The 12,202-nt window shown below is 33.2% G+C and overlaps 1 protein-coding gene across 2 annotated transcripts in view; it reads left to right on the forward strand.

The window, feature by feature from the left end:
- The window catches only part of LRRC7 (leucine rich repeat containing 7), a 708,443-nt gene that overhangs the window by 628,946 nt on the left and 67,295 nt on the right, over positions 1–12,202 (forward strand). For both annotated transcript variants that reach the window (XM_082688811.1, XM_082688812.1), the window contains one exon: positions 5,257–5,376. In XM_082688811.1, coding sequence (XP_082544937.1) covers positions 5,257–5,376 — 120 coding nt within the window. The remainder of the gene's footprint in view (positions 1–5,256; positions 5,377–12,202) is intronic.

Below are 12,202 nucleotides of genomic sequence, written 5' to 3' on the forward strand. Positions count from 1 at the left end.
GAATTACAAGCTCCATATAGGCTTCCTATACTATAAACAGTAAATTACATGTTCTATGGTAATTTTAGGCAACATATTAACAAAATGTCAAGATATACAACACAGTTATTTTAATATTTAATTTCCTTTAATTTTTTATTTACTGATGTTTATTCTAATTTCCTAAAAAAAAATTAGTAGTACTTATAACCAAACACTTAACATGTATAAATCATTATTAAATTATAAAATTATTACTATTTTCTATCTATCCATTTATTTATTCATTCACTCGTTCATTTATCATTTATTTCCTGCCTCTCCAAAAAGCATTTAAGGCAACTTTCTATGACATTATTGATGGTTCCATGTGCTTCTTCGGATGTGTTCTGTTGTAATTGAGCTTAGTTATTGCCTTGAAATTTTATGTTATTAGAGAGAAATATAATATTGTAAAATGTCAATTCAAATTGCCATTTTTATAACTCATATTAACGGTAGAATAAATATATCACCAGGAGAATTAAGACAAGGATTTATTAAGAATCTACACTGTCCCTGGTACCATTAGGTACCTTAAATATGTTTTTTCACACAAGCCTCACAGACCCTCAACGGAAGTATTTATCTCCCTTGTACAGACCAGGAAACTGAGGCTCATGTGTCACACAAAGGAATTTACCTACATTCTACCAACTTCCTATTGTTACCCTTGCACCTAAAAGTAGTAGCAGGTAGAATCTGAATCGGACTCTGCTTGGCACCAGGTTTCCTGCTGTTTTTACCATACAACGAAGCCTTCTCAACTATTTATAAAACCTGACATTTTCAGAGAACATAACTCATCATTTTTGATAGAGCTCTTTCATGTACATTATTATCTTACATCATCTTCATAATAATCCAGAAAAACAGATCTTATGGGATGGAGAAAACACTACACAGTAGAGTATATGAACTGATCTAAAACCTATCATGACCCAAATCATTCCCCATGTGCTACAGATACAGGGCTTTCTCAGTTAACAGAACCTAATAAATGCTCACAGTTACCTCACGCTTTTTAAGATTCATTTGCATTTCCTGGGCACTCGGTATTATCAAAAATACGCTTGAAGGCAGTGAAAGGTCAAAGATTGTGAACCCAAGTTAATCACTCCTGCTATTGCAGCCCCAGAGACAAGTGGGACTGGGGAAGAAATCACTGGCCTCTGCTAGATCCCCTCTTGCAGGTGTGTGGCTGACAGTATAGTGTGATCTCTTACACGCTGGAGAAAGTGACACTTTTTTTTTGTTCCTTTCTTTTTAACTTCTACCACCATAATATTATACCATAGCACTTACTGCTTACTGGCTTATTGAAATAGACACTATTATAAATTACAACTTCAGGAAATTATGGAAATGTATGTATTAAATAATCTTTTCATAGAATTTTGCCTGGAAGAAGATGGCCTTGCTATCTGTTTTATTAGTTGATACTCATCCCACTATCTTTTGGATTAGAAAAATTTGGACAGAAATGTGTGCACCTAAATTATTTTTAAATTTCTAATGTCCTATCTTGCCACATCTATGTAGATGACTCAGGATCAAATAGTAACAATATTTAATATGCATTTATTCACCTTAATCTCAAGGGTGGGCACCTTGGGGCAACTTAGGCCTATAGCTGATTCTGCTGCATTTATTACTGGCTACCTATCACTCAAGAAAGATTCACTTATCTTTCTAATTATGAAAAAAAAAAAAAAAAAAAAACACCTCCGGCCTGTAAATTCACATAAATCCTTATGGACAATGGCTAAAATTACCAAAATAATAATGTTAGTATTCATTCAGATGCTTTTTCAAGATGACAATGAAATGCTGGTTTAAAAACTCATCTGAACATTATATTGAGACCTTCAGAATAAACCCCTCGACATCATAATCATTTATATTGAAACTTGGTGTATATTTTTAATACCTATTTTTTAAATATGTGCAGAAAATGAATAATCTAATAATAATTTTCATGAGAAATACTTTTAGGAAGATTATTTTTAAAACATTTTTAAATCTATGGTAATGCTTTTTGTAAACTATATGCCAATTACTAAGCAAAACAGATCTTTGAGTTCTTAAGGCATATATCCCAAGAGCTTTGCAAAGTGCCAAATGTTAATACCACCCTCATAAAATTTTTCCAGCTAAATGCAGTAAGTATAATTTTTCAAGCATTCAGTGCACCCATTAATTAGCTAACCAAAGCAAAACTACTAGATCTGCTAAGCTCATTTATTCATATTTGTGAATCCTGTACATACACACATACTCACACCATAAGCACACACTCACACACATGCACATATATATCACAGATTTTCATTCACATTTATGCCTCAGCAAAATTAGAAATTACTTCTTCCAGTAGACACTTGTGATCCTTTATGGTAGTCAAAAACATAAATGTTAAATCTATAAAGTCCACAGTCATTTCTGGGGCTGTATCCCTTCAGCAAAACTTCTCCTTAGCATTAGTGTATTTCTTAACAAACATAATCTGTGGGTGTTCATTAAAGACCTACAGAATTTAGAAGCTGAGAAAATGGTGCATTATGGTGATTTTCCATGTCTTTTATATTTAATTAGTTATATATGCCAAAGAAAAGAAGACATTCTTACTATTTTAAAGTATCTAAAGAAAATATCTAGAATGTGGTACTAGAAATATTTGAGTAAATAACTGAACCTCAGTTTTATTATCTCTGCAATAACAAATTTCAACAGTGATAGCTTCATTACTTTTTTCTATATTTTTCAGTTGTTCCTTTTAATCCTTTATAGAATTTTAACAACAAAGCATCTGCATTTATATACAAGTCAGTAGCACTTTATCAAAAGTATAATTTTTTTGTAAATAGCTGTACATCTTTCGAGACAGAATGTGAACCCACTATATAGGGTTTTTTTGGACCACCTCCCCACCCTATGTTAATAAATGGTTTTCATGGTTTTTTTATTTCTCCAAACTTAAGCCCCAGGGAGTCTCACTAATGAAAACCAAAAAGGCCAGAGCATTCTTGAAATGAAGAAAGGAAATTGCGTTCAGGAAATTCTTTTAATTTTGTTGTCTAGTGAAAGTATTTTTTTCATGTGTCTGCATGTTTATGTTTCCTCTGACCCCTGTACTGTAGAAGCGGTGTGGTTGTTAGTTCTAATTTTAAGAAGAGAAAGATTGATTCTTAAACTAAGGAAGAGCCTACACCATAATGATATTAGGATTTTGACTAAAGGATTTTTTTTTTTTTTAAACACCAGAAAGAGTTCTGCAATCCTTAGTTGCTCTCTGTGACTAGGAGTCCTGTCTAGGCAAGTGAAGCAAGGCTAGTGGAGGAAATAGGAAGGAGATGAGGATGATATGGAGGGAAAAAAAAATACTTGTGTTACATTCTGTCCTCTTCTCAAAAATAGATTTTGCACACACACCTCACCAGATGAATACATTCATTATCCTACTTCCCTGGCAAAGAAATCAAGCCAGAAAGACATGGATATTAGTTTAAATCATTAATTTAATCCAAACCAAACAAACAAAAAACACCGGTGAGTAGTGCTTACGCTGAAAATTTATATTTTAAGTGCTTAATTTTAATAATTTGACTTGTCTTATTTTAATATGTAGAAAAATTGTGTGTGGCCATATGCAAATGTTTTAATCTGAAAAATGAAAAGACTAGAAAATTAATGCTTAACAACAGACAAACAGACATTAAATAGTTATCTGGTTTTATTTCAAGTAGTATGTAGTTTTAACGTGTTACCTACATGTAATTTCTTAAACAAACGCAAGTGAATTCATTCCTCTAACCCACATGCTTCAATTCAGTACCTGTTTTCTCTTTTTTCATACTTTCTGATAGACTCATGAAAAAGGAATTCTTATGGCCAAACCACAAGAAGAAAATTGAGTTATCTCCTTACTTTTCATGATATCCATTAGACCTTAGGAAAAATTCATCTAGTGTCATAATCTTATTTTAAAACAGTTCTAAGAAATCTCTTTTTAAAAAATGCATGCAGTCAGAATGCAGATTGCATGGTTATATAATTGTTTTTTAAAAAAACAACTAGGACCACTCTGTGTAACAGATGAGGGCTGCCAAGCAGCCCATCTGTGCCATGTTGTGAAGAGAATGGCCCAGTTCTCCCATCTTGGGGTTGGACAATTCCTCACACAGAGTAGAGCTGTACATTCAGCCTCTAACTAGGCTTTATTTGTCTATAGGGATACTTCAAACCATGGGCAGAAAATGGCATAGGAAACACTGGGCAGAATTTCCCACCTATATAAAATTTCCCAGGAAATCAAGGAGTACCTGGATATCCTGTAGGTTAGGGGAGGAGAAAGTCTTTCAGGAAAGTTGATCTGTTTCCACAGGAAAAATATACCAGTACTATATCCTCCACTGGAGGCTGTCTTTCTGATGGTATATAATTACTTGCTATTACTCAGATCAGACTATGGAGCCCTCCCTGGTATTTAATATTAATAATAATAATGACAGGTATTATTATTATTTGTTAAAAATAATAAGCAATAAATCAGCTAGAACTATATGAAAAGTTTAAACTTTAAATCGTAAATGATCTATATAAATAAATTTAAAATCAAAAGTCATTTATTTATACTGTGATTCTAATAGCACAATATTTTTTATGTTCCTTTCATATTTCCCTAAAAGCAATCTGTAGATAATGTCATAGTACCATAAGTCTTACACTATGTTAGTATTAATACTATGTTGGATTAGTTCAAGGCATGTTCTACCAAAATCAGTACAGCCTTATAAAATCTGTTTTAGGTTATGGTTTGAAATATTGAAAGCTACATACTATGTATTATATTGTTTCCGTTTATATTCTAAATGGTAAGATCATACTAAAGAATTGAATTAAGCAAGTTTTATATGTTGTGTTTTTTTAACAATTGGTTAATTTTATTCTGATTATTTTTTTATTCAGGTACTGTAAATAACCTAAACTTTTCTTTAAAATTCAGTAAATAACTCTAAGGTGGTTATTTTAATTGAATTTCTCACTGCTTCCAAAAAGCTGTCAATTTAGAATTCTTACTGAGTAATTAGTGTATAACAATTCTTCCAGTTCAGGATATATTGTGTTTCTGCAATTAAACAAAATTAATTTTATCATAGTCACTAGGGACTCTTTTCAGAAAACTATGATAAACGTCTATTTCATCACTAAAGAAATGCCATACCATTTTCGCAATAGACCCCGTCCCAGCAAAGCAACATTTTAGACAATGGACAAGAAGATGTATCTCCTAGTGGCCAATGGAATCCTTATCCTCTTGGGAGGCGGGATGTACCTCCGGACACCATTACTAAAAAGGTAACCAATTTCAAATTAATGATACAAACCATGAACCTTGCGTATCCATTGTAATATGTAATCCCTATCTTGTGTCTTAACATCATTTCTAATTTTGTAATAAATTTAGGCTAAATATTACCCCACTATAGGGAGTTCAGTTAACTGTAAGTGCATTAAAAAGGATTAGAAATGAACACTACCAAATGTTAAGAATTGGTAACAAATTTTTGTAAGCAACATCCTGCCACCTCTCTGCAGATACTGTCACCTCTTCCTGATGCCCCACCTTTGAAGTGTAAGCACAGGACTGTGGGTAATGCATACTTCTGATCCTCTTTAGTGTAGCGGTCTGGTGCAGTCAACTTGTGTAAAATGCAATTTGACTAAAAAAAGTTCGATTTACCATTTTTAAAGTCATAGCAGTTCATTCATCCAATCATTCATTCAATAAATACTTACTGAGCAACAGTATGTGTTCAGCTATGTGTTGAGCACTTGCTAGATACTGGGAAACAAAAATGAGTAAGATGGTGTCTTACCTTGAAGACCTTTTAGTCTAGTGAGGTAGGCTAAGTGATAGGTAGGTAATTATAATATCATGTATTAAATCACCATGAAGGGAAGAAAAGAAGCCACAACCTTGGGAAGATAATTGTAGCATATATGAGGGACAAGGGATTGGTATCCCAGAATATATTTTTGGAAACTCATATAGTCAACAACAAAAGACATACAACACTAAAAAGAATGGTAAAATACAAGGGGAACTAGGAGAGTAAATAAACATTTTTAAAAACGAAATACTAGAAGGGGGTGGGATTATGGACATTGGGGAGGGTATGTGCTTTGGTGAGTGCTGTGAAGTGTGTAAACCTGGTGATTCACAGACCTGTACCCCTGGGGATAAAAATATATGTTTGTAAAAAATAAAAAAAATAAAAAAAAAATAAAAACGAAATACTTTTGTCAATCAGAAATACAAAAAAAAAAAAAAAGATGCTATTTTATAGCTACTAGTCACAAAAATTAAGAAGTCTGAAAAATGTAGGTTGTTTGCAACTATAAGAGCAATGGAAACCTTTTTATAGTTCTCACAGGAATAAAAAGCACAATCAGTTTGGTATCAAATTATCTTATAAAACTGAACATGAACATACCCTACTATGCAAAAATTGCCCTCCTGAGATACTATTCAAGACACTTGTAATATTTATAATAGTAGAAAACTGGAAAAACCCAAATGCCTACCACCAGGAAAGTTTGTAAAAAAAACTCTGCTATTCATGCAGAAAAGTATTTTAAAGCAATGAAAATCAGTTAATCATAATTATGATAATGTGTATAAACTTTCGAAACATAATTTGAGCAAAAAACAAGTTTCAGAAGATGGAACACATCAAAACTATCATATTTATAAATCTCAAAAACAAGCAAAACTAAAAATATATTGTTTAGGCATAAGTACATGAGTCAGAAAACTATTTTTATAAGGGAATGGTTAACAAAATTTATCATTATGGTTATCTCTGAAGGGGAGGCTGGAGGTAGGATTAGGGAAGAAATTTGTATTATTCTTGCTGCTGTTTTATTTCTTAAATTGAATGGTGGCTCTTACATTTAGTTCTTAAGTACATGAGTGTTTATTTTATAATTATGTTTCATAACTTGCATATATAATCACATACTTTCTTTGTAACCTAGGTGATGATTTTCCTCTTGATGACTCCTTCAATGTTTTTTAAAATATACATATATATTACCTATCACATTATTTTACCTAAAATGTTTGTTAATGACCTGATTTGCATGTATTACACGTTATTAATCTGCCTATTGGGCAATATTAAGCATAGAAGATAAACATAATGTAGTGTGATTAGTGCTATGAAGTTGGGATCTAGCGCTATGAAAGAATCTGGAAAGGGCACCTGTTCCGTAAAGAAACTAAAGGAAGTTGAGAGGAGTGATGTGAAATAAGGCTGGAGGATAAATAGAAGTTTGATCATGCTGCATTTTATTCTGAAGGAAATAAGAAGAACAGTGAAGTGTTTTAAACAGGGGAAAGCCAAGATTAAATTTTCATTTAAATAACACTTTGATAGCTTTACAGAGAATGAATTGTAGAGGATAAAGACTGAAGGTGATGGAACCAGTTAGGAAAGTTCTTTTGTAATACAGGGGAGAGTAAATGGAAGCAATGGGTGGTGACAAGAAATGCATAGATTCAATATCTTCTTCAAAGGTGAGCCAACATGATGTTGTGATTGGCTGGACATAGGATATAGGAGATAGATATAAGTCCCATGATTGATACACAGGTTTCTAATTTGGACAAGGGATTGATATTGTGCCATGCACTGAGATTGGAAGTACAAAAAGAGTGATAGGTAGAAGTGGAGGAGGGGAGGTTAACTTAAGTTTTAATGTGTTGATTTGAGGTCTATGTAGAGTATCTGAGATAATGTTTACTGCTTATTTGGATATATTTATCTGAAGTTCAGAAGAGAAATCTTAGCTGAAGATACAAACCTAGTAATTATCAGATACATGTCATAATTAGCTGTGAGTGAGACAGAAAGGTGACACAGAACTCCATGGAACACCAACATTTAAAGGATGTTCTTAGGAGGAACAGGAAAGGAATAACTAAAGATTTTACCAGTAGGGTTCTTTCTGACACGAGTTATAGGAAATTCAAGGGAAATAGCCTTGAATGTTAAATACTTAGCTGATTATCAATATCTAGAGTAAGCCTCAGATCTAGTCTTCAGTTTTATAATCTAAATACTTAGGGCTTTTTTCCCTCTCCACTCATAATCATACTGTTGGTTTTATCCTAAAATTGGTTTCTCTCATTATTTTATGTTGGCTGCCAATGACAATTGGAGATACAAGCTTCTGTTTTCAAATCCATCGAGGGAGAGAACCAAATTCCCAATAGCTGTCTGTTACAAGAGGAACATTTCAACCCTAAATCTCTCAACAAACCTCTTCTTATATCTCACTGATCCAAAACAACTAAGGACTTCCTATCCCTAGCAAGTCTATGGAATTATATTATTGGCTTTGACTAATCAGTTGGAGTAGAATATATAGGGCCCTCAACTCCAATGACCACTAAAAAACTAGAAGGAAATGTTTTAAGGAAGGAGTGGTCAGCAGTTCACATGATGTGAAAAAAATCAAGCAAGGTAAGTATGACTAAAGGCTCTTTGGATTGAGAAACATAGAGGTCATAGGTGGCCTTGGCAAAAGCAGTTTACTTAACTGATGGAGTGGAATCCATTGGAACTTACATTAAGGAGCAGATAAACATAGAAACCTAAAAAACTCAAGAAAGGAGCTTCCACTTGGAAGGAATGAGACAATTATAGTAAATCTAAAAAAGGATGTAAGGAAGCCAGAAAGAATATTTAAAATGACAGACTCCTGATCATATTTGAAGACTGATGAGAAGCTATTGATGAAGAGAAAATTGAAAATCTCAGAGAAGAAAGGAGGGGAATCTACTTATTAATGAGGAAAGATAAGAGGATGAATGTGATGGCAGACAGTTGAAGGAATACCTATCAGAGTCGAGGGGAGGTTGCCTGACCAAAGGCAGGAACTATATCCACTTGCATAGTTGCAAAGTTCTACTATAATATTCCCATAAAAGAAGAAGATTCATTCACTTATTACTCTAAGTGGAATTAACAGGTGTTTACATTATCCTCCATATATCCATTTTATCTGAAATCTATCTTCAAACTCCCTAATATTATGTTTAATCATATCATTAATACAAATCATAATGATCATTTGTTTGCTTCTCTATTTACTTTAAGAACCCCATGCAATCCTGTATTGATTAAACACTTGTGAGGTTGTTGATCTTATTGAAGACTAAATAATTGCTTAATCTATCTGAGAACTTCATAATTTTTATATGTCTTGTCAAATATGAAATACATAGCATGTCTTTCATATATAAGCTCATTTGTATCTTCTTCTTACTATCATGATGTGCATTTTCAGACTACCCCCAAGTTATGGCTCTTTGGTCTAAAATATGAGACTGTAGAACATACAGATGTTCACCTATTATCATACAGAGTAGAAAATAGAAAGAATGCTCTAAATTTTCAAATATAGTTTTTTATTATATAATAATTGAATATAGTAAGTTAATATTTAGTGAAAAGCAAACTTAAAAAATGAAAATGATAATGGAATTATTAGTCTGTGCTGCAGAATTTACTGAGATAGCTATGAAAATTATACTCTTATTTATTGGTTTTATATTTCATTATACAATGAATGTTTTTAAAAATCAATATTACTTTTGCAGTTGAAGTGAGTAGTCATTAAGCTAGACAGACTGAGAATGGAAAATTAAAAATTGAACTACAAATAGAATAGGAAATCAAAAGAGAATAAGTAGTGAAGAAGTCTTAGCCAGTTCCATTTGAGTGTATTTCTTAAAGTCTCTGTATTAAACTTTTTTTCATGTTATTGCTATGCCTAGAGATACACCTCTGTTACTACTGTGATACTCCAACTGTGCGACATTAGTGCTGTGATACTGCTGTGCTCAGAAACCACTGTGATGCTTCAGAGATTTGGTGGGAAACACAGTTTTAGAAAGATTTTGATTGAACTGTGGCTCTCTGTTCTGGTTATCATAGCTCTTTTGTTGATCCAATATTGGTAGTACTCATGGGTATGCCTATAAGTACTCCAGGCACTAAAGGAGCACAGATTTGGGTACTCTCCAACACATAAAATTTTTTAGACACACAAAATAATTAGACAAAGATCATCAACCAGAAAAATTTTGTTCTTTATTGCCTGTTTTTGTCCTGAGTACCTGAGCGTGGCTAATGTTGAGTGTGTTAAATCCTGAGTTGGTTTTTTGGTTTGTTCATTTTCTTTTTTTCTGAGTGGCAAGAGGTGGAATTTAAGTGACTTATTTTTTGATGATGTAATAGTAGGTGGTAGTTTTCAATTCTCTCTTGCCCTGTCAGTGTCCAAAATCTCAAATTCTAAATGTCCATTAATTCAAAAAGTCTGGGAGTCATTACTAGAAGAACATGTCACAGCTATGTAAATCTCCCTCTGAATTCCAAGTCGTACTACTCAAGCACTTTAAGAGTTGTTATTAAAAACTCTTCAGTGGCTGAAAACAACAGTGGTTTCAGGAGCATTTGTATGTTAGACTCCCACCACATCTCTGCATTAACTGCTGTAGTCTCTGGGATTATGCTGCAGTCACCCTACATAAGAACTGCATAAATCATCCTTCATAAGAACTATTATGTACCATATATTAAATATTACTCTGTGTCAGGCATAGATGTTTTCATGTATTTCTTCATCTAATTCCTATGACAACCATATCCTATAAGTACTATTATTTTCATCCATTGTATGAAGAAACTGAATTTCTCAGAGACATGGAGTTTAGGTTAGATTACTTGCCAAGATTTCACAGGTGACTAAATATTTTAGATTACTCTCCTACACATAAGAAAAAATAGTAGGAAGGTCATAGTATAAAACATAAGTGAAAAAATTTTCATTTTAAAGTCAGACATTAGGGGTACCTGGGAGGCTCAGTTGGTTAAGCTCCTGCCTTCCATTCAGGTCATGATCTCAAGGTCCTGGGATCGAGCCCCCACCTCCGGCTCAGGCAGGAGTCTGTTTCTCCCTCTCCCTCTGCTCCTCCCCCTGCTCTTACTCTGTTTCTCTCTCTCTCTCTCTCTCTTTCTTTGTATCTCAAATAAATAAATAAAATCTTCAAAGAAAAATAAAAAATAATAAAAAATAAATTCAGACATTATACCCTGATTTGGCAGAATCCTTCCATAGGAATGACAAGGTTGTTTTTCTTAGTTCTGAAATGACAAACTCTTTTGAGAATATTGAGAGTCTTAAAAAAAATGTGGAGAGTCTTAAGGTTGAATATCCCTGAGAGATATAAAACTGAAGGATAAAACAATGCTGGAGCAGAAAAGCATTGCAGCAAAAAGGCTAAAGCAGCGTATTAAAACAAATGAAACTTAAAACATTTCCTCCTGAAAAGGATAACCAAGAAACTTTAAAATCCTACTGATATTAAATCTGAAAATTTTTTTTATATGTAAAGACTAGACATTCAAAAGTCTCTTTTAGTTTTAGCGACTCTTCGCTCCCCATGTGTCTGTTTTCCTAGGTTAAATAGATAATGACTTGGCAGCTAGGATAATAAAGATCGGTATCAAGGGTCAACATCAGAATGGACACAGTTGAAAAGAAAATCATAAAAATGCAGCTAATTTAGTCTTGGCTCACAAACTTTACCCTCATGCTGAATCTGCCCGTGATTTTCTCCCCTCTACAATGCCAGCCCAGCCATTAAGGGTTTCATGATTGCCAGCTGCTTGTCATCTCTGAGGCATGCCCAGGAACTCATTAGGAGAAACTTAAATAAATGTAAGAGGAATTATATGGGCTTTTTGATCATTTTCATGTCCTTTTTATCCTTTCTTTCCCAGGCTCCCAAACTGAAATTTTTGCTTTTCAGATCATATGAATTATTAAAAAGTTATTTAATTAAGTTTCTGTGAAGGAATACTCATTCCTTATTTTAATTTTGGCATTTCTCCTATATCTTAGTATATTTTACCATTTCTTTCTATACATATTTAGAAAGAAAAGATTCAAAATACCTTCTGAAAATCTCATGTTGTGTTGCTGTTGACCATATGGTCAAGATATAATTTTTGTTTTAAAACAACTAAATTAGGAGCACCTGGGTGGCTCATTTGGTTAAGCATCCAACTCAATTTTGGCTCAGGTCATGATCTCAGGGCCTGCTTCAGAT

This window comes from Mustela nivalis (assembly GCF_964662115.1).
Source record: "Mustela nivalis genome assembly, chromosome: 10".
NCBI lineage: Eukaryota > Metazoa > Chordata > Mammalia > Carnivora > Mustelidae > Mustela > Mustela nivalis.